The following is a 24070-nucleotide window of genomic DNA, read 5'->3' as shown; positions in this document are numbered from 1 at the left end:
TCTTGCTTACAACATTTATTTCCAACAGTATGTCATGCCACAACACTAAGCCACACAGAAATTTGAAGTTATGTATCTTTCTGGTGATTCCATTTCCCTCTGCCACTATTCTCCCATGAACGGTTCCTGTCATAGGATTATCCTCCATAATGGCAACTATGGCATCATCCATCTTCACAATTTGGTGTTTGATAGGCTTTATCGCCTCCACTCAACTTTTCCATCGCGTGGCACTCAGTGGTTTCAGTGTCAGAGAGGATGTTCCCAGATGTTGCTTCAAAATTTGCCATCGATGAGTTGATGCAGAGAAAAATACATAGCTGCTTTAAATTACATTAAAAAATTCAGCAGCCTCACTAGAAGTCGACGCTGCATCACTGACCACCAAGTTCAATGAATGAGAACTGCACGGGACAAAAAAAGCTTGAGGGTTTTACTCTCGGATCCGTGTCTGCACTCCTCTGTTCTTTCCTCTCATATTGGCACCATTATCGTAGCCATGACCTCTCATGTCATCTATCACAATTCCCGTATTTTCCAGCTTTTTAAGAAGCACATTTTTCATACCAGCTCCTGTAGTATCATAAATGTCAATAAATTCTAGAAAATGCTCTCTGACAGTCACCATTTCAAGGACATTTTCACTAGGTTCTGCTGTTGTTACAAAATGCATCACTAAAGTCATTTGTTCTGTTGTGAACTGGACCACGATCAACGACTCATTTAAATCACTAAATAGCCACTAGAAGAGAACAACTTTTACCAGGGACATAAAAATGTAAGGTAATATAAAGAAGTCTTCCATATCCAGTATGTTTCCACCACTTGTAAGGCCTCTGTGCACTGCCAGAGATGTGTAAAAGGAATTTAATCTCAATATGAATCTGGCTTCCTGTTTCATGGGTGATATTATCCCCTCTCATATTATCATGTTGAACTATACTTCTTAGTGGGATATGGAATTCCCCGTACAATATTCTGTGGTGCATCTATTTATACCTTAGTGCATCAATTTAATTTCCTATCTTGGAGTTACTCTGAATAGGGCACAGGTGAAGATGGTGTGTCCTGTTTTGTATGCTTTGTCTCTATTGTGTTAGATTGTGCTTACTCATGAGCTGTTAGCTCCAGTCACTCATGGGCATATAACACTTTTACGCTATGGTATATGAGAAAATAATATGTATATAATAAAAGTCATCTGTGTTCTTGCTTATTTTTGTTCTGTGACATTTAAAATCACAATGAAGATGTAATTATTTAATACTTAGAGTAAACAGAAGATCTATGGAAACGTTATATCCTGCAAACAACTCATGACAGACATCTCTGCAATCATCTATTCTTCTGCTCCAAGACTGTTTTACCCAATTAAAATGTAATATCTTAGCTCAACAAAAAAGGAAAGCATCAGTGCATGTTGACTTTTCAAATGTTCTTGCACAAGGCTTTAAACATAAAGAAAATCAAAGCAAAAAATCATTCAAGGTAACTTATCAAATGTCTGTGTTGCTGGCCAAATGTATATCCAATTACACACACGATACATTTCCAATAGACAAAAAAATGTATCTCCAATTACATGCCCTATAAATTGGACCTTTATCGTGCTCCTTTTGTATTTCACATTGGAGCTGAGAGGTAAGTTAAACTTCTTTATAAATTACAAAAAATAAATCTAGTTCAAATATAACAAAGTCTCAATTTAAACTTCCCATTTTAGGTGCTTTTTCAGAGTTTCTTTACATTTCCAGTCTATTTTTACTGAGGAAATCACCACTGATACACAAGTGTTTATAAAATGCTATTTATGACAAGTCTGAATGGTTGCTTTTCCCTTTTAAAATATAAATAATTAAGACTAAGACAGTGTACCCAGAGTAATCTTGATTTTTTTTTCTCACTGCAGTGGACATGCCTATCTATTGCTACATAAGTAATACTGCCGTTACACTTGTCACACAAGAAAAAATGAGATAAGTTAATCAACAGCTTTATAAAAAAAAATTTTGCTCTCTAGACAGATGAGTATATTTTGTAAAGCTTTATAGCTACACTAATCATGTTAGTATCACAGGGGGGAAAAGACTAAGCTAAAAAGATTTCAGTCCCAAACAGAAAATGTTAATTTGAAATAAAGAATTCACACTCCTCAATCATTTTTAATTTTGAAAATAAGCACTCAGCACTGGGTAGTAAATACTCTTTGTTTTATAGCTGGCCTCCAACAATGTCGACCCAATTGTTTCACGTAGTCACAGCAATAGCCTTTTTGCTGGTGACCAGCCATGCTGGGGACCACCATGAAGGAATGCAGAGAATCCCTGGCAAACCTGGACTGAACGAATTGCCTGCAAGAGAAGGAAAGCCTGGTTTAAAAGCAGACCCAGGACTGCAAGGTAATTTCAGTTGTTACTGACCCCAGATATATAGATATTCTGCTGTGTTTCATTATTTGTATCTGATCAACCAAATTCTACTTTGTTGCACTTTCTGTCCCATTTTGAAAGTGACAGAAATTTAGAAGCCCAAGTCTCATTGAAAGTTAGTGTTGCTTGGTACTTAGGTGTTTTTCAGAATGTTACTTCACACCCTTAGCTATAAAACCACCAGCTAATGTGATTATGAAGGAGTCAAAATGTGTCTACAGGGAGGCTGGGGATGAAGGGGTTGTTCCAAACATATTGAGCTCATTCAGTTTTTAAAAGTCCCTTTTTTGTCATTTAGACATAATCTCTGCATATCATACAGAAGAATGAAAATCTGGAATTATTTTCCATGTAATGTGAATACTACAATTCCAGCTTGTAGTGAACTCCTATTTACAGAGCCAAATCCTATTTGCCTTTATGTCAGTGGGACTTCTTGGGCAAAGTGAAGTTGCTCTGTAATATCATGATTTCACTATAAAAGTAACTGAGGGCTTGGCTACACTTGAGAGTTGCAGCGCTGGTGGTGGCTTTACAGTGCTGTAACTTACTCCCCGTCCACACTGGCAAGGCACATACAGCGCTGTATCTCCCTGGCTACAGCGCTGGCTGTACTCCACCTCGGCCTGGGGAATAACAACTGTAGCGCTGCTCTTGCAGCGCTGGGGTGCCAGTGTAAACAGTGATTAATCTTATTACGCTGTAACTGACTTCCGGAACCTTCCCATAATGCTTTTTAAGTAAAGATAACACTCTTTGTTTTGTTGTGATGCCTCTCTTTGTTTTGTTGTCAGCTCGGGACTCCCGGAGCTGCTTATCTAAAAAACAAACACAGCTACTGTTTGCTCAAGCAGAGGCAGGCAGGCAGGGGGATGAATGTCCACAGCTAGTGTTTGCTTGAGGAGAGAAGCAGCCGGGAGTGGGGGTCCGTTTTGGAGCAGCTGCTTATCTGGTCTGAAGGCTATTTGCGTTTAGTGAATGAGAGAGGGGTGGGGGAAGGGGTTGAAACTTTTAAAATGATTGAAGGTTGGTGCTGTGTATCTTCAAGTCCTTAGAACTTGCTAGGAGCTGACACAGTGTCAGCTCCAAAAATCCACTCTCTCTCCCCCCCCCACGCTCCCTGTCACACTCCACCCCACCCCTCCCCTCTTTTGAAAAGCACGTTGCAGCCACTTGAACGCTGGGATAGCTGCCCATAATGCACCACTCCCAACACCGCTGCAAATGCTGCAAATGTGGCCACACTGCAGTGCTGGTAGCTGTCAGTGTGGCCACACTGCAGCGCTTTCCCTACACCGCTGTACGAAGACAGCTTTAACTCCCAGCGCTGCACACCTGCAAGTGTAGCCAAACCCTAAATGTTAAAGACTCTAGATGCCTTTCCAGCCTGGTCAGTAGAGCTGGAAGTGAGAACCAATCACATGGGGCCTTGGTGTTCAACTGTGCATCTAATCCAGGAACTCTTGATGTGAACACCAATGTGTGCGTGTGTGTGCGTGCATGTGTGTGCGTGCGTGTGCACGTGTGTGTGGCCTCTCTAGCTGATCATTCTGAGGAGTTGGAACATATAAGTGGTACTGCCTTTCTTAGAACTTTACCAGGCTCCCTCACCACTTAGCTCTATTGGCCACTGTGTGATCTTCCTTCCAGACTAGACGACAAGTGAGCAGCTTCCTCCAACCCAACCACCAAGGATGCTGCATGAGCCAGGTTTCTAGGCACTGAAAGTGCATTTGCTCTTTCATTGTAGGGAGTAAATGTTCTGCCTCTGACATGCATCCAGCCTTCCCCTAAATCATGTCGGGTAATGAAAAGCTATTGAGCTGATGTAATGTAATCTGTTCCCTTGAAGGTCAGCAGCAGTGTTTATTCTGAATTAAATGCATCATTTGAGAGGAATCTCAGCAAGGAGTTTGGCAAGTTTTCACTCATGTATTTCCCTTCAGCAGGTCCCCCAGGGCCACCAAGTTCCATGAGAGGTCCTCCCGGAAAAGATGGGCTTCATGGGCCACAAGGGCCTAGGGGTGAACGAGGCGAGAAGGGAGAGCGAGGGCAGCCTGGACAACCAGGTGAAAAAGAACAATCTGTTCATTTAACCTTATGGGGGTGGCGGTGTCTGTCTGTATGTGCCTGTGTCTCTGTCTAAAGCAACCTAGAGAAAAATAGCCATAACTGAGTTTAACTTTCAGTTCTACTCCGAAAAGTGACTGTGTAAAAATGGCATCTTCTTACTCAGCTGATCTTCTCCCTGTGTCTATTCAGTTGTGTCTGCTGGCTTTCCTGGCTAGGATAACTTACTGTGGCTTACTCCAGGTATTGCTGCAGAAGCAATGCAGCTGAAAATGAGAGAGCTAGGACTGCATTGGTGTCACTGGGTGCATTTCAAAACCTGCAGCCATGAGGCTCAGAGCTCAGGTCTACAGACATTTGGACTCAGGCTCTGAAGCCCAGGGCAGGGGCGAGTTTCAGAGCCTGAGCTCCAGCCTGAGCCTGAATGTCTACACAGCTGTTTTTAGCACAGTAACATAATCCCCACTAGTCTGAGTCTGTAGACCTGAGCTCTGAGGCTTGCTACTGTAGGTTTTAAAACAATGTGTCGACATATCCACTGCGGGCATAACTGGGGTTGCAGAACCTTCACACTTACAGTATATCTACAACAACTCGAGTAGCCACACCTGACCCCCTCTGAGGTCCAGGTACAACGTAGGTGGCTAGCCCAAACTGCTGCCCATGCCACCACAGCCATACTGCTATTTTTAGCATGCTTACTTGAGCAGAGCTGGTGTGTGTTTGCCTGCCTGCGCCGAGACACACCCTCCCAGCTGCTGGTAGGCATAACCTTAGAGATGATGTACCAGTAGGAAAGAGGGCAGCTTGACTGTCTGAGACTAGGTTGGGTTTGCAGCACTTGGAAGTGAGAACAAAAACGTCTCTCTTTGTAAAAGAATATGTTTAATACAGACATCCCAGAGAGACTATAAACCTGAATCTCCTAAATGCCATCATTACAGAGTCACTCTTCAGAGTACAGTCGTACTTTTAGCCTAAGAGATTAATTTAATCAAGCTAATTGACACTGTACAAGCTGACAAGAGATGATTACATTTCTGCAAGGTTATCCACAAGGTTTGAAACCATGACCAACAGCACCAAAGCTTTTACCTTCCATTATTTTTATTATCCATTATTACTCTTAGTTCTGCTCCACCACCAACACCTCACATGGTCAGGGCTTTCCAGAGCAGCTATCAAGTCACAAGTAGTATCTCATCACAGCAAAATCTACTTCTGTGACCATACCCTGAGTGCAGGCCATCATTTATCATTAGCAGGCTGCAGACTAGAAAACTAGCGATTATAGGCCAGATTCTCCTGACCAACCAGGTCCCAGGGGGATTGGAGGTGAAGGGTATGAGTGCTATAAAGATGGCTTTTAATCTACCTTTTCAGCTTCCCAGTGCTGTGGACAGGAAGCATTGGAACAGCCTGAAGGATGTTATATCTTACACCATATGTCAGTGGTCTCAAGGAGCCCATACAGTATCTTAGCATCAACCAGGCACAGTGGTATGCCTGCCAAACCCTCTTTTGCCTGGCTTGGTACTGGACTGATGCAAAGCACCGGTGGGGCATTAAAGACTCTAACTCAAATATCTCATTTTTAATTCTTCATAAGTGGTTCCCTTCTTAAAGTAGTTTCCATGAGCTTTGTTCTTTATCAGGATGGTCAGTGTATGGAAAGGCCCTTCTTTTAACACACTGAGATAAAATTATTTCACATGGAAAATCAAACAAATGTAACTCAGTCACAAGTGTTTTAGAAAATTGCTATTAATTTTACATGATGTCCACATTATTGGTGAAGCCTGGTCCTAACACTTAAACTTAAGGACATAATTATTTTTGTTTGTCCATAGGCCTACCTGTTTCTCGTGATCCTGAATTACAAGAAACCCTCAAAGGATTCAAACATCAAATTGCCAGACTGGAAGGAGGTAATCTGTCTGCTTTTGCTTTTTGCCTCACCCATAATTTGATTAACAAGTGTGGAAAAAATAAGCCATGAAATACCAGCTCCTTAAAAATAGTTTGTCTTGTTCCATTTATTTTTACATTCTTTTTATACAAAGAAACAAGGATATCTGGGATGGGCAATGATACTTTCTGTCTTGTGTTAAATAAGTTAACCTGTGGGCCATATAATTAGTTACCAGCCCCATATAACTGTCATGGATTGAAACACTAATGCAAACCAGCCAGAGATGGCTTATTGCAACTGTGCAGCTTTCAGGCATATCTCTTTGGGTCACCTACACTCTGTGAGTGACCCTGATGGCCATCACAGTTAATCTGTGGCTACAAAAGTGACAACACTATCGTATCTAACTAAGGCCTGCAAAGATTTATGCATTGCCTAACTTTATGCACTGTGAGTAGTCCCAATGAAGTCAGTCCCATTACTCAGTGTGTGCAAAGTTAAGCAGGTGCATTAGTCTTTAAATCATGGGTGGGCAAACTTTTTGGCCTGACTGTCACATTGGGGAATAGAAATTGTATGGCAGGCCATGAATGCTCACAAAATTGGGGTTGGGGTGAGGGAGGGGGTGAGGCTCTGGTTGGGGGTGCAGGCTCTGGGGTGGGGCTGGGGATGTGGAGTATGGGGTATATGAGAGTGCTCTGGGCTCTTCCCTCCTTCATTTCTTCCCCACCATCCACATTCCCTTTGTCTCCTTTTCATTTTAATTTTTCTCTCTCTCCACTTCTCCATCATCTTCATCTATTTCTCCTTCCTTTTCCATCTCTTTCCCATCTCGTATTCCCTTCTAGTCTTATAATTATCTCTAATCAATTCTCCTCCCCTTCTCTTCTCTTTCTCCCTTTTCAACTTCCCTCCTCCATTCTCCTCTCTTCTTGAGTTTATATTCTCTTTGTTCTGAAGTCACTAGACAGGAGCAATAGCCTGCTCAATTTAGCATGTTGTTGATGTTCCGTCCAGCAGAGGGCAGTGTTTGGTAGGCTAGCATGAAATAGCCTATGCTCTGGGTTTTTTTAATCTGGGGGTGGGGAAGGAGAGAGAGTTGTATGAAGTTTGCAATTTGTGTTCCTTATTTTATTCGGAAGGGTTATTTTATTATAGAAGAATACAGAAAGAGGGAGTCCCACTATAGTAGTAATCATGAGAGTGTAAAATGATTCAAAAAAGTTTAACAAGAGCTTTTGCTTTACTTGTAGTCCTTGCCTTGGATGGGAACATAAAGGCATTTGGAAAAAAAATGTTTGCTACCAATGGACAAGAAGTCGATTTTGAGACCACCCTGGAAGCATGCAAACAGGCGGGCGGCTCCATTGCATCTCCCAGGAATAAGGGGGAGAATGATGCTGTTTTCAGTATTGTGAGGTTATTTAACAGATATGCCTATCTGGGCATTAAGAGAGGTGCGATTCCAGGTAAATTCAGTTTCCTGGATGGAACAGCCGTAAATTATACAAACTTGCATGCAGGTGAGCCCAGTGACATAGGGGAAGAAAACTGCATGGAGATGTGCACTGACGGTGCCTGGAATAGCACAAGTTGCAACCAGAACCGCCTCACTATCTGTGAATTTTAATCCTTGCTCCTACCTTTCCTTCAAAATGTCGGACATCTGTAGGGTCCTTTGAATTCTTTCTTTCATCCACAAACAAGAATCTGTTTTCTCAGCATTGTAGTTAGTGACTTCTGTGATTATTCTGTATGAGAAAATGAAAATCAATAAAGTCATGATGCACTATCTTCCTTCGTGATGTTCATTAAGGCAATGCTAACCTGCTAACCATAAAGGGAGAGCTACCTGTAAGCACAGCACTGACTAATTTACAGGATTCCTATCAACCCCACTGGGCTGCTGGTTTCATTTAGAAGCAGAATTTGCAATGTTTAATTACAGTTATGATATGCCAGCCTCGTCTACCAGCCTGGACCCATTTGGGACACTAAGGGGTAACCAATGAACAAGAAAAATTGTATCACAAGTTTGGCACATATCTGGTGATCATCACCAATACTAACTGTTGCGTGAGTCCATATGTATGATTGATAATTTGCACGTTTCAGGTACTGCCTTTAGGAGTTCATTGTCGATGGGAGTTTCTCACTGGTTATGTTCTTCCTAGCAAACAATTTGTAGCTCACATTATCCAGAGGTCCTTGCTTCCCATCACAGTACAATAAAGATACCAGTGAGACCCAGGCTGCTGAGTCTGAAAAAGCTGCCTTGGGTGGGACTGCAGTAACGTACCTTCAAATCCTGCTAGTGATACCAAGCAAGGACTTAACTAATTCAGCTACTGCTTGGTTCTTCATTAACTCTCTGGTTAGGTCAGGTCTGTCAATTCCATGAATTCAAAGTAATGGTCCTAATTTATAAAGCCATCAACAGACAGAGACATAACTACCTGCTAGACTGTCATATTGGCGTTGCTGTGTGTCTGTGTCTGAAAGTTTCTGCTCTTTGCCCTCAAAACCAATAGGAGTAGGCTTATAACTAACAGCATGTGGTTATTTTACTGAGACACCACAAATGCTGGTTCATGCTTGTTCTTGGGATGGGATGAAATCACTTTTCTTTTGCTCAGTGCCAGGGAAAAAATAAGCAGGATTCACATAGCTCATGTCTCACTAGCTTTCCCCAACACCTACCTCCAAAAGGCAATAATTCAAGTATTGTTTGTGCCAAGTGGGGCTGCTGTGAGCAAGGCATGGGCTGCCAATGGGTGCAAAGAGCCACACGCAGGCTGCAGTCACATAGCTGTTTAAACTTTCAAAGTGCTCTAAGGTTCATAGCCAGTCAGACTGGCTTGGAAATTTGTATGCTAGTAGAAGGCCTGGAGTACCATTTGGGATCATGGTCAAGGGGTGCCAGAGATACAACGCCCTTCCTCTCCTGATAAATGAGTTGTGTTTAATTTTAAAGTGCTCACAAATGCAGAACTACATTGGCTTGAGCAATGGTATGCTAGATGAGGAGGCAGAATAGTGTTGGGGGGGTACAATTTGGGGAGTCATCTGGTGAAAAACTCCTCCCCTTTTAAACAATGGGGCAAACTACACAGGGAACTCCAGTAGCATTTTAGTCAGAGGTACAGTGAGTCCTGACGCAGCAGGCATGCAGTGCTGAGCTGGGGACTGACTGAGAATATGCCTGCTTAGTATGTACCATAGGCACACAAAGCCAGAGCCACAAAGTTACCTACATTCCAGTTTTAGGCACCACTGTGAGCCACAAAAACCCTGTTCACTGCTTCCCAACCATATAAACTCACTTGGCACCTAAGCTTTTGCTCCAAATGTTGCCTAGGCACCTACATTTCTGCTTCTACTTCACTGTAGGAACGAGACACCTATCTCATGCCTATGCCCCAAGCCCAGGGCAAACAGGCATTGTGCTGCCTTTCTTCCCTGTGAGACTAGAGCTAGTTGGTAGACTCAGCAGCCGCCTAACACCACAAAAGATGGTTGAGAAGGGGACAGACCCGTTAGCTCAATGGGTAGGGTATTTACTCGGGACACTGGAGTGCGTGGGTCAGTTTCTTCACTTTCCCTGTTGAGGAAAAGGGCTTGGGGGGGGCTGTCTCCTCCCAGATGAGGGTTCTGCGAGGAGAAGCAGTGCTCCCGCCTCACCTTTACCCAGTGGTTAGGGTACTCACCAGGCGCAGGGGTCGATGCTGGTTCAATCTCCCGCCCAGTGAGCAGCAGCCAGGCTTAGAACAGGGGTATGCCATCTCGCAGGTGAGTGGCCCAATCATTAAACTAAGGCATAAGCTGATGTGGGCTACTCTACAGCTATTGGTGTAGCGGTATATAGCCCACACACCTGGTACTAAGTGATCCCCTTCAAACTGCTTCTTAACAGGAATGGGAGGTCAGGGATTTCACTCAGGCTATCTCATACCTTAGGTAAATGGTTCTCAAAGGTGGATCTGCAGTCCTCTGGAGGAGCCATGTACCCTTTTGGGGGGCATTGGGGTCCCATGGCTGAAACTCAGACCTTAGCCCTAGTCCCCCCATGGGGCTGAGGCTGGGAGCAGTGCGGCTGAATCCCAGAGCCCCAAGCCCTGGTGCTCCCCGTGGGACAGAAGCTCTGAGCCCATGGACAAAGCTGAGGTGCATCGGGGAGCATTGCCCCACCCAAATTGCAGTGCAAGAACTGGGCAGTCCTAGGGGCAGCACCACACACTTTCTTCCATCACCCTTCCCCCCACCCCTCCCCGCCGGCTAGTTCCAAGGTGGGAAGCCAGAACTGGGCTGGTGCCTTGGAGCAGGCAGCGGCCATGTTTCCTTCTCGCCTGCTGATGCCTGGGGTTAAAGCTGCTCCTCAGCTCCCAGCCCCCTTTCTTCAGGCAGCTGGTGGCTGCGGGCACTGATTCCTGGGGTCAGAGGTGGTGGGGACTGCCTGAGCCAGGCAGAAGCTGGCCATGGAAAAGAAGAAGGCAGTTATGCTTAAAGCCTGTTTGATATTTCAGACTGAAGGGTGAAGGGCTATTGTGAGAGGGCGAAGCTAACTCTGCAATCACTCTCAGAGAACTGGGATTATAGCTATGGAGCGATCCATAGGGAACAGAAAGACCTGTGGGGTGAGAAGGCCGCCTGGGGAAGGAGGCTACCTGATAACACAGGACCGGAGCAAGTGCCTGTGGCCACCTCTGGTGCAAGGGCAGACCTGGATAGAGCTCTGGGAGGTGCAGTTTGTTATAAAGCTCCCAGGAAGACAAGAGGCTTGGGAAAAGGCCTGCAGAAAGGTTAATGGTAGGAAGGATTCCAGGGTGGCAGATATCCGATGGAGGAGAGGATGGGCCTGGATTCCCCTACCAGTCACTGGGAAAGTGGCGTGAAGCGCCCTGATGTCAAAGGATGAGCACAATTCAGAGCGCAGTGCTACGGGTGTGACGACACTGGGCCCAGAGTCAAGGCCAGAGATTTGGCACAAGGGCTTGGACTTGTTTGTTGGATGCGACTCTCTGTTCATGCCTCTCCCCTGCCCCATTCCTTAAAGGGGAGGGCACTAGATCATGCCGTGGACAGAGAACCAAATCACAAGGAGAAGAGCAGGATCAGAGCAACCACTGACAGGAGGCAATGCTACTTTGCACGCAGCCCTGGCGGGAAGGGGAGAGGGTTCGCCAGTGCTGAAGCCAGTCTGCCACAGGTAGTTAAAGCTGGAGTTCTAGTGCTGAACCAGGACCTAGTTCTGGTTGAACAAACCGGTGCCTGTGTGACTCCTCACACCATTGTTTGGTGAATTCACTTTGGCAATACTTGTATCCCTTGCCGTACCAATGACATTGTTTATATTACGTAGTACTGTGTTTCCATGTGAGCAGAACAGTGCCATTAACCCACTCTATTGCTTATTATACTGCAGATTTAATAATAAAAGAAAAGGAGAGAGTTATAAATGGTTAAGTGATCACATACATGTGTGTGATTGCTAAGGCCTTATAGCAGGTTTGAAGGAGTGATGGAATAAACTGCTAGCTTGCAAATATTTCTCTGCTATTGCCCAAACAGACTGGGGGGGGGCATCAGTTCTTGTTCAAAGCGTCCTTGTTAGAAATTCAGTCCAGAGAAATGAAGCAAGCAATGAAACCCAAATGGAAGTGTCTCAGGTGCCTTTGATATCCTCTGCCATGTGCATGGACTTTTACTGTCTCAAACAAAGCCCACAATAGCACAGATGCATGGAAAATTTACTGGGCCAAAGTCACCTGAGCGTATCACATGCCCTTACATGCTTTGATGACTCACAGAGGCAGCCATTGCCCATATTCTTTCTGAGGCATCCACAGAAAAATCTGGGCCAGATTAATTTATTCAATGACCCATTATAAACTGTGTCCTTAATTGGCCATCTACACAGCTGTCTTGCTCTAATGTAAATTCTATATGGGGCTGCTACCCAAGATTACAACACATGTAAAATGCAAGTACAGAGCCAATATTCATAATTTCAGGTACAAAGATGAGATACAGATTTAACCAGGATAATCATCATTTTTGATAGAGTGTAACTTTTCCATTGATACCTTACATTATACACTTTATATAAGCGTTATGGAAATTGTGTAACAGTGGTCACCTTTCTTATAGACAGCATCACAGTTAGTTTGCTACATTAATGCTAACACAGCTTGTTCACCACAGACCTCATTGAACTTGGGTTTGCAGAATGCCACTTCTAATCTATGAGCATCAGTACCATACAGGGGGTGTGGGGGGGAGATAGTTCATTGGCATAGCATGACACTTATGGTAGTGGTCTTATCGAGAGGTCAGATGAGTACAGGTGCTTAGGTTCTGTATTGCAACTTTTTTGGCCACATCAATTCTGCCTTCTGTTTATTTTTCCATCAGTTGACGTCCCCTTACACATACCCTGCCACCTTTGCCACCAACGTTTTAAGTCTGCTCCTGATTCAAACTACTCTTAAGCAAACTAAAATTCCCAGGTGACATGGGTATGAAACCAAAGTTCCATGTTACCTTACTAAGAGCATATAAATTGTGGGATGAACTTCTACTAAATTATTTTTGTTAAGGCTTCTGTAGTGTACCAGAAATTACAGAGTAAGTGGCTGGATGGTATGAAGGCAGTTATTTTTAATTTTGTTCTTTAATGATGAACCTGCAGTCAGCATGAGTATACTTGGAATTATTTAGATATGGTTTATTGAATGTGGCACACTGATTACTTATATAGTTGTTCCGTATAGCGGATGAATTATATTTAATATAATTAGTAATGTAGCGATAGTTTTATCCTCTTTTATTCAAGATACACTATAATGCATCTTTTGCTTTTTAAATAGATGGTATATTGCTTCATTTGGTTTTAGCAGCCTTCATAGTAATATGTCAGTGGTTAATTAATGTTAATCCCTTTCCATGCTTGGGTGAATGTTTGTACAATAGACACAAACTCGGCTATGTTTGTTAGTTTCTTGGCTGTCAATTACTAAAATACAGAGTTTATAAATTGGCTGATAGTGAATTCTTCTTTGATAATTTTCTGCAACTGTAACAAGCATTGGGCTCCAGAGAGCCTTTGAGCTGAGATGCAAACTGGGTATTTACATCTTCTGAGCAAAAAGGGAGAAATCCAGTATGTGAACAACCAAGCCCCCAGTTTAAAAAAGAAAATGGATTTCAAGGGTTCAGTTATCACCTTACGGCTCAGCCTGTGTAAAGGGAAGTGGCCCAGCAGAAGTGCCTTGGAGCCAGCATGCCCCAGCAGACAGTGGATGCAAGAGCATGGGGGGACTGAAAGGGTGCAACAAGTGCTCAGCAGGGCCCTCTCTGCTGGCTGATAGAGGGCAGAGAACCATTACTCTGTCCTTTTTCTGCACCCTCCAGGGAGGCCTCTGCGCACAACAACATTTGTGAGACCAGGACTGCAGTTGTGTCCTGAATTACAAGGACAGCAATCCTGTGTGCCCACTTCTCAGCAGGGCCCAGGTGTTTGCAAAAACTTAAATAATGGATGGCACAATGGGCCTTAAATTCTGCAACTTTGGGTTTTTCATGGTGAATAATTTAACAAAGGATACACTCCAAAAAAAAGTTTCATTAAGATCTTTTCAGAATTTAATAAAGTGTTTTCCCTGAGCCCTATGTTTTATGTAAAATAACTGCAAACCAGTACAAATAATGCAGAATGTAGGCATTTATCATTTCTTTAAATAATCAGTTTGCACTATGCCACATAAATAGATTACATGAATAGACTTTCTTTCTATGACCGAGTGATGAACAAGTGACTGAGTAATAAAGGGAGACTTGAGGAGCATGCATAATTTGAAATCTAGCACCAAAATATAATAGTAAATTTCAGAGCGACATTTCTGATTGCTTTCTGGTGCAGAACCATTCACTGTCAAACTACACTATTCCATAAAAACCAGATAGTTCAAATGGAACATGAATAGTTCCCCCACAACGTAGACAATTAATATTACACACTTCCAACTGCAGAATATCCCACAAAGATCTATTTCTGAATACAGCACCATTAAACTGGAAGCAATCCCTGATATTTGCAATGCAGCCTAATGAAACCACTTACCCTTTCTCCTTTTTTCACCTAGTGAAGCTTTATCCCCTTTGGCCCAGAAGGACAGGTGTTCTCTGGGTCACCCTTCAAACCTGGGACACCTCGCAGTGCTGATCAAATAGAACAGATTAAAAGGGTGTAAGTAAATGTTCCTGTATTTTATTACATGTGGGCTGGAATCCGGACTCTAGGACCTGCAAAGTGGGAGGGTCCCAGAGCTTAGGCTGCAGCCTGAGCCTGCATATCTATACCGCAAATAAACAGCCCCTTAGCTTGAGTCCCGTAAGCCCAAGTGAGCTGGCACAGGCCAGCCACAGGTGTCTTATTGCAGTATAGACATACCCTCCAGGTGTCAAGTTCTTCATTTGCAAAATGAGTACAACACTCCTTAGTTCAAAAAGGGTAGCAAGGCTTGATTAATCAACACTGGTAAAACTTTGACAAGAAAGGTGGTGTGAAAATGCCAATTATTTTATATACAAAATTAGAAAACTAACTGCAGATTAACGTGTTCTTTTCATAACTGTGGACTATCAGGTACGTAGAATGATGAGTTTTCTTATTGAGGAAAGGGACTTAATAGGCTTTCCCTAGAGCTGTGCTATAATTAATTTTGGTCCATTTTTCTCCCCATATCCACAAGTAGACTCAAGTGAGTCCCATGTGGGGAAAAAAGGGGTCTAGTGAGAGAGTCTCTCAGTGTACAGAGAGACAAGCTAGGTGAGGTAATAGCTTTCATTGGACCAATTTCTGTTGGTGAAAGAAACAAGCTTTCAAACTACACAGAGCTCGTCTTCCAGTGAGATGAGAGGCACCACAACATATGCCTACACGAGCTGGGAATCACACCCCGCTCGTAGTGTAGACATAGCCCCAGAGGCAAAGCAAAAAATCTCACACATGAGAGGAAGGGGAGCAGTCTTCTGGTTATAACAGAGTAGAATGTGCTGCCTCCATCCAGGAAAAAGAATTGGGCGTTGCACCATACCCTGAAGATCAGCAGATCAAAACTAATTCAGGCCAAGATGTGGGGAGTGAATTTCAGAGTCTTGTATTAACTTCAGAGTTAATACAAACAGAGTTAGTTTGTATTAACTAACAAACTACATTGACTTCAATGGAGCTTCACCAATTTACACCAGCTGATGATCTGAACCATGGAGCCAGCACTAAATTAGACTGATCCTTATCACTATATACTAAAATACAGACTAGTCGCCCACCTCCAAGCCCACAGATACTGTCCCTAAGGGCTGATCCTATTCCCACTGAAGATATTCATTTTCAGTGGGAATAGGATCAGATCATTTTGAACTTTAATCCTATCCTCCAAAGCACTTGCAACCCCTCCCAGCTTGGTATCATCCACAAATTTTATGTGTACTTTCTATGCCATTATAATAATTTATGAAGCTATTGAACAGAACCAGACCCAGGACTGATCCCTGTGGGACCCCACTCGATATGCCCTTCCAGCTTGTCAATATCTTCATAAATTAGTATAATGGCATAGAAAGTACACAAAATTTGTGGATGATAAATTGTATAGTCAAGTGCTTGACCACACTTTGGTGGATTAAAGTTCAAAATGATCTGGAGCCTCTGAAGTAAATAGAATGAAATTCAATAAGGACAAGAGCAATGTACTCCACTTAAGAAGGAACAATCAATTGCACACAATGGAAATGACTGCCTAGAAAGGAGTACTGCAGAAAGGGATCTGGGGGTTATAGTGGATTGCAAACTAAATATGAATCAACAGTATAACACCATTGCAAAAAAAGCAAAAGTCATTCTGGGATGTATTAGCAGGACTTCCACCCTACTCTGCACTGATAAAGCCTCAGCTGAAATATTGTGTCCAGTTCTGGGCTCTACATTTCAGAAAAGATGTGGACAGATTGGAGGGAGTCTAAAGGAGAGAAACAAAAATGGTTAAAGGTCTAGAAAACATGATCTATGAGGGAATATAGAAAAAATTGGGTTTGTTTAGTCTGGAGACGAGAAGACTAAGGAGGGACATGACAGTTTTCAAGTACATAAAATGTACTTACAAGGAGGAGAGTGAAAAATTGTTCTCATTAACCTCTGAGGATAGGACAAGAAGCAATGGGCTTAAATTGCAGCAATGGAGGTTTGGGTTGCACATTAGGAAAAACTTCCAACTGTCAGGGTAGTCAAGCAAATTGCCTAGGGAGGTTGTAGAATCTCCAGCATTGGAGGTTTTTAAGAACAAACACCCATCAGGAATGGTCTAGTTATTACTTAGTCCTTCCCTGAGTGCAGTGGATTGGACTAGATGACCTACTGAGGTCCCTTTCAGTCCAATACTTCTACAATTCTTTGATTTCTGCCTCCGGGCCCTATAACTCTAGGTTAGTGACAAAAGAACCCTCTTTTCCTATGTAGGCTCCCAGAAGCAGCATCCCCATTACAGTGTGATGAAAGTAGCGTGGATGTACTCTGCTAATGTGTCTTCCTAGTTCTGCTTTTCCCAAATGGCATAACTGTCGGTGAAAAAATATTCAAAATTGAGGGCTCCGAAGGCAACTTTGAGACTTCAAAAGCTGAGCGTTCCCAAGCTGGTGGCCTGCTTGCTTCTCCAAGGAATTCTGCAGAGAACAGCGCCATCCAGCAAATAGCAGCCAGGCATAAAAAATGCCATTTCTTGGAATAAATGACATACAGTCAGAAGGCACATTTAAGCATCTAAATGGTGAAGCATTAGGATACTCCAACTGGGCATCTAATGAACCAAATAGTTCTGCAGGAATGGAGGACTGTGTAGAAGAGCATTCAAGTGGCAAGTGGAATGACAAATCCTGTGCAGAGAAACGATTAATAATTTGTGAATATTAATCTACCTGCCCTTTTGGTTATTTGTCACTTAGTACAAATGTACATACAGCTTTACATGTTGTTAATTATATCAATTTACAGTAGCCCTACATTTTGGACATTGTGCTGCGTCAGTAATGTAAAGCATACAGCTGTCTACTGTATGTGAAAAATTATGGTCCAATAAAACAATCATGCAACACTGATTAGTGTACTGAGCTGGTTAAAACTGGGGATATATTACAAATGCTGTGAGATGGTTGATGCCCACTCATTTTCAGATTGCCCCCGTTCCATACAAGGATCCATCCTGGGAAATCCATGGGCACTAGACACATGGCATGTTTCTAACGTAAAAGGCTACAAGCTGTCACTTTGTTCCATACAGAGCCACCTGGCAATGCATTATTAGCTTGACAGGCAGGGACTTGTGATGAAAAGTCAAGTGGCAGAATTGAAATTTCAGAATTCCCTTCCATCTCTATTTACAGGCATTTCAATATCTAGGATCTGCTTGTTACAACCTTTTAATACGTCACTGTTGAAATGGAGAACTCTAGAAGCATTTGAGTCGCATCCCAAGGGTCGCACTGGTTTAACTAGATCAATTTTATTGCAATCTATTCAGTTAAACTGATGTAACTGTTTTAATGCAGACTAGACCTATGTTTGTGTGTTTGGATTACAACTGGGCGATTTTTTTCAGCAAATGGTAAATTAACCAAACTTTTCTTTCCTGTCATTTCAAAATGAAACATTTAGACTTTTTGTTTCAGAACAGCGCTTCATCTAGAAATTAAGTTGGGGGGGGATTGTTTTGGGTCAAACTAAGTGTTTTGTTTGACCCAAAACTAATTTTTCCCTTTTCTTTTCATTTTTGTAAAAAAGAAAAATCGGTTTTGGTTTGACCCTGAGCGGCCAGCTAAGGGACTCCTCCCTTCTCCCCTGGCCTGAAAGAACTTCAGGACCCAGAAATTAAACCATAGGAAAGGAGATGATCCTGCTATTGGAACTAGTTCCCTGCTAGGGAGAGAAATCTAGAGTAAGGAAGTACATGGATACTGTGGGCCAGGTTGTGTGAAGTTGGCAGAGGTGGCATAGCCACTGCTACTGCCAGTCACTCCTGCATCTCAGCATAATGTTTTATCCCTGTGGTTTTGATTCATTACACAAAGATGCCCACGACAATGCCAACCCTTCCCATTTCAATTGCCATCAACTGTTCCCCACAACCAGCGCTCCAATCAACCCCACCATACAAGCTGCTCTTCTCTCTAACCACCAATGAGACATCCCACCTCCTGCCACACTGCCAGCTGGTGCCTGGCACTTAGAAAGCACACAGCAGTGAAGAAATGAATTTAAAATGGCCTTGATTGCTTACTACTTTTTACCAGCAGTTGATCTTACGTACCCTACTGTTCATCAGTAAACAAAAATAAGCAAAGAGGTTTTTAGCACGGCAACTATTTCCCATGGCTAGTTAAGACCCTGCTGCAGAGAATGCCAGACATAGCTGGATGTTGTTGAATGATACAGAGCATTAGGAGAAAGACGTTGTGTACTCTTCGATTTTCTTACACAAAAGGAGCTTCATTTACTGGAATGAGAGGGGGAAAGTATTAAGGATAGAAATGTGCAGCGTTGGGCAGGGGGGCATTGATGTTTTTAAATTAAACTGCAATGTGGCCAGGGTCTGCATGAGGTGAAGCAGTCAACAGCAAATATTTCCCTAAAAACCACATCCAGACCAGTAAATAGTGAGATATCGGGTTCAGTTGTGCAATACATAGAGTTGTGCAAGGACAGTGATAACACGGGAATAACTTTTGTCAATATAAATCTCTTTTCACTGCCTCTGTTAGCAAGTTTAACATACTCTTGCTTTCTTATGCAGCTAGAGAGAAATCCACTGGATTTCTTAAGGTCTCTTGTATACTGCATTCAGTTACATCATCAGTCAGATTAGCTGGCAGTGTGTCACATCGCTTCATTGTGTATTGGGCAAGTAAAGGTAGATGCTGGTAGGTAATTATTAAAATTTAAGCAAACTAAAGCCTTCACTTTCCGGTTTGGATACAGTAGGTCAGAAGGAATTCAGACAGTTATTCTGCAAGCAGGTGTGACTGGCTGATTTCTGGGTCTTGCTGCTTCCCAGTGACCTCAGCACGAGAAAGGTGATTATAATATGATGATGACTCTGATGGGAGATAAAGTCTTCCTAATAGCTGAATTTGTGGACTTTCCCCTTTAGAATCTCAGGTTTCTGGGATAACGTGCCTTTGTCGTGACTCTTGTGTCTATGGGGCTGTCACTGGGATTTCCAGGGCCCAAGCCCGGAAGCAGAATCAGGGCTACTGTGGCCCTGTCTCACAGAGTCAACAATCCCGTACCAATCTCTTTGCTCCGCTCCCTCTTGCCTCAGAGCATTCAACCCTTCACCTGTCCCGACTCCCTGGGTGTTTCTTTCTCCTACTGCTGGCCTCTGTCTCCTCACACAGCGTATTGTCCCCATTCACTGTTCCCCCTTCTCTCTGGCCCCTCTTACCAATTTCTGTTCTCTCTTCTCCCTCTGTTTTTGTCCACCCTTTTCTCTGTGCCAGTGTAATCGTTCCATGGCAGCAGTGGGCTGGTCAGGGCTCCGGGTGCTGTGTGAGTGCAGACAGGAGGCAGTCTGCACCAGCACTCACCCCCCCACCATTGTCTCTCCAAAGTAATTACAGCACCCTAGACCTGCCAATGAGGTAATGCCAGTCTCAGGTCCCCTTCCTCACCTTAAAGCCTAGGTCTGGGGCAGTGGCCTCCATTTCCTGTCCCCTCGCCCTTGGTGTCAGTGGTGGGTGGGTGTCTATACGTTGGTGGGTGTCTATATGTTGATGAATTGTAGTCAGAGAACTTGGCTGTGTCACCATGAGCACAGATTGTTCCAGAGGTGGCTTATTGATGGTACAACAAAAAGATCTATTGAACTTCACCTACTGAAATATGAGATCCTGCCTGCTACTCATTTTCAAAGCTAATCGTGACCAGTCATTCCAGAAAGTCTGTCTCTCTTTCACCCAACTTTCCTTACAACTGGCACTGAGAAATGCCTCTTTATGTTGCATTTATTCCACTTCTGTGTACTGAGCACTGCCTAAAGTAAACAGATGTCTCTTTTTTCTCAACTATTTCTTACTGTATCTTGGATAAGTGGGGAGTATCACTGCATCAACTGGGACCAAATTCTGTTCTGACACACTCTGGTATAACTCGCTTAAAGAGTTGGTGTCAAATTCTGTCACCCTTACTCATGCTGAGTAATATTTTACTCCATGAGAAATCCCCACTGGAACTACTCATGGAGTAAGGTATTACTCAACATGCGTAAGTGTGGAAGATCTATCTTTTTGCTATTTCTGTGAAAAGCTATTCTTTGCCTGTTCCCTTCGGTTGAGGAATCAGCACTTGGGGGGAAAAATGGAAAAAGTCAATACAAGAAGAGCAGCCCTTTGTGCTTCTTACCTAAATCATCAGCAGGGGTGTTGGGGCAGAAAAACTTCAGGACTTTTCTGGGGTGCTGCACAGGGAGTGATGGCACCAGCCAGCCAGAGAGTCCCACCACCATTTTGCAATAGCTAGGCAGGCACTTCAGCTCTCCGTGTATGGATGGGAGAGGAACAAAGCAGCAGCAGAGAACCGAATAAGAGGGTATGTCTGTGTGGGATGCCAGGACAAGCAAGCTGCAAAACATCCAAAGGCATCTTAAGCACTGGCAGACGAGCAAGCAAATAGCAAAGGGAGGGAGTAGGTGAGGGAGACTTTTTGGAGGGGCAGCATCAGGGCTTTTTGGAGAGCTGAATAACTTTTTATTTTGAAATTGTCCTCACTGTTACCTTATGGCTTCATCAGCTGTTATTGAAACAATGGGTTGCAATGAGTTTTTCCTTCAGTGCTCACTTTTCTTCTTTCTCTTAATTTCTCACTGTTTCCTTGTTTGGAGATGAAGGGAGGAGAGCATGGGAAGCCAGTGACGATTTGAGATTAACACTTTTTGTTGGAAGATTAGCAAATTATCACGCCTGAGTCATGTCTATTCCCAACTCCCAACAAAATGTTCTCTAATGGTTAGAGCAGGAAGAAACAAGGCTGTGATTTCCTAGATCACATTGTTAGCTCTGGGGGTCAGTGGTCTGTTAGCTAGTGCCAAGGAGCTCAGTTCTCCACAAGTAGGTCCAGAAGTATGTTTTGTTTCTAGCTCTGTGGAAGGACTGTGCATTAGTCTTTGGGGAAAGGAAATACGGGAGTCAGGCTAAGGGTTGGATAACTTTTTGTGAAGCTTAAAAAAGAAAGAGCACTAAATCCAAGTCCCACTGAAGTTAATGGCAAAAGTCCCATTGCACTGAATTCTCTTATCCCTTACGCAAGTTTTATACTAACTAGATCTTCACTGACTTAACTGGCGTTACTCCTGATTTCACACTGACTGGCAGATGTGCAAGGAGAATCACTGGCTTTCAGTATTTGGCCCAACAACCTAAAAGTTGAAGTAAAATGATATTCATGGCAGTTTGCTGTTTATTTCAGCTCTATACAAAATACTTTAATTCCTGCACCTGATTGCCTCAAATTAGAGACTCTTTAATCAAGCTCAATTAATGAGTACCTTTTGCAGAGAATTAACCACACAGAAATAACTTCTGTTATTGTCATAGCTTTGATATATGCACCCTGGAGTCAACATGCATGGAATCCAAGAGTACTTCAGGGATGATAATGAGACAGTGACATACCTTATTTACATGTTGTGAGATGCATGAAGCGGGGGAGAGGAGTAGCTCCCTTTGATGGACACCCAGCTAGCTAGCTGTAAAATCCCTCTTGGTCTATTCTCTGCTGGCTTTACCTGTAAAGGTTTAACAAGCCCACAGGTAAAAGAAAAGGAGTGGGCACCTGACCAAAAGAGCCATGGGAAGAAATCCCAGCTGGTGTGGACCCGACCTGAACCAGGTGACCAGCACCGTCTGTGATTTGGGGGGTATGTGATAAATAAAGGAGGGGGTCCCTTTGATGGACACCCAGCCAGCCAGTTAGCTGTAAAATCCCTCTTGGTAGCAGTTCTTTACTTGCTTTACCTGTAAAGGGTTAAAAAGTCCCCCAGGTAAAGAAAAAAAAGGAGGCACCTGATCAAAAGAGCCAACGGAAAGACTAGAACTTTTTAAAATTGGGAAAGAAACTTTCCCTTTGTGTGTTGTTCTTTGGGCAGCAGGGACATGGAGCAGTAATGCTGTAACCAGATTTAAGACAAGTATGATTATAGATTATCAATTCATATCTCCAACCTACTTATCTGGAGCCTCAGATATGTAAGTAAAATTAGGGAATGTCTATAAAGACATGGCTAGAGTTATTTCTTTTATTTCTTATTAGCTTGTGGAGTCCTTTGTGCTAAACCCAGATGCTCTTCTTTGCGTGTAACCTTTAAGTTGAACCCCCAAGAAAGCTATTTTGGGTGCTTGATTTTTTGAAATTGCTCTTTTTAAAATCTAGCAAAAGCCTAAGTTCCAGATGTATTTTCTTTCTTTTTGTTTTTAATAAAATTTACCTTTTTTAAGAACAGGATTGAATTTTTGGTATCCTAAGAGTTTGTGCATATGTTGTTTGATTAGCTGGTAGCAACAGCTAATTTCCTTTGTTTTCTCTCTCAGCTCTTCCCCGGGGGGAGGGGATGAAAGGGCTTGAGGGTACCCAACAGAGAGGAATTCCCAAGTGCTCCTTCCTGGGTCCAAGGGTTTTTTTGCATTTGGGTGGTATCCGTGTTTACCAAGCCAAGGTCAGAGAAAAGCTGTAACCTTGGGAGTTTAATACAAGGCTGGAGTAGTCAGTATTAATTTTTAGAATCCTTGTGGGCCCCCACCTTCTGCACTCGGAGTGACAGAGTGGGAAATCAGTCCTGACACATGCAAAACTCAATTGCTCATCAAGTATTAATTGGGAAGCAATCAGGCAGCAGCTATCTGAAAACAATTACTCAAACTCATGGTTTGTTTTTTTTATTTGCATTGGGATTAGTGATGCGTAGATGTACTTCACCCCTGATATCTGTGGAGCCACAATCACATGTTCAGGCACAAGAGCTGGTTGGTTTAAATTCTGCCTTTGGGTTGGAGCAGTCCCTGGTTCAAATTCCATATGGGTCCTTCAGGAGAACGAAGCCCCTCATACTTTTACATTTAAAATAAGATAGAACATAACACTAATAAGCTCATGAACACTAATAAGATAACACTAATAACACTAATAAGATCATGGATGATCGACTGGAAGACCTATTCTAATAGGTGTTTTCCCTTTCTAACATCTATGGTCTGCTATAGACTTCATCATGTAGTCTACAACAGACTACAGACTAAACCTGGGGCCTCCCAGATTCTTTATCTTGTAGCTCTTATTGGGCTTCTTTGAATTGAACTTCCAAATCTTCCCCTTCCCCAATCACTGCTCACAATATGAATCAACAAGGCCCAAATAGGTCTCAGAAACCTCCCCTCACTACTATCCTGCCGTCACTCTTTTTAAGGCTCTTTTATACTGCTAGCATGGTGTAAAGGGGCCTTGGTGCAAATGAGAACCAGGTCCTAAGAATCTTGACCTTGGAGGTGTATCTCCTACACAGTGATGATAGAACAACCTATGTACAGATGTTTGTGTGATTATTCTGTTTTTATTAGTCAC

General features: G+C 43.1%; 1 protein-coding gene across 4 annotated transcripts in view; it reads left to right on the top strand.

Annotated features, from left to right (window-relative positions):
- The window catches only part of LOC120409606 (pulmonary surfactant-associated protein A-like), a 51732-nt gene extending 43527 nt beyond the window's left edge, over nt 1-8205 (top strand). For 2 of the 4 annotated variants that reach the window (XM_039548131.1, XM_039548132.1), the window contains exons 2-5: nt 2218-2399; nt 4376-4498; nt 6350-6427; nt 7665-8205. In XM_039548131.1, the coding sequence (XP_039404065.1) occupies nt 2231-2399; nt 4376-4498; nt 6350-6427; nt 7665-8041 (747 nt within the window). In that variant the 5' untranslated portion in view covers nt 2218-2230 and the 3' untranslated portion in view covers nt 8042-8205. Of the gene's footprint in view, nt 1-2217; nt 2400-4375; nt 4499-6349; nt 6428-7664 lie in introns of those variants that run through there. The other 2 variants (XM_039548133.1, XM_039548136.1) reach the window with 2 other exon arrangements.
- The last annotated feature ends 15865 nt before the right edge of the window (nt 8206-24070 follow it).

The sequence above is a fragment of the Mauremys reevesii genome, linkage group 7, assembly GCF_016161935.1.
Source record: "Mauremys reevesii isolate NIE-2019 linkage group 7, ASM1616193v1, whole genome shotgun sequence".
Classification (NCBI taxonomy): Eukaryota; Metazoa; Chordata; order Testudines; family Geoemydidae; genus Mauremys; species Mauremys reevesii.
The sequence above is the reverse complement of the archived record's forward strand: the minus strand, read 5'-3'. Positions and strand labels throughout refer to the sequence as shown.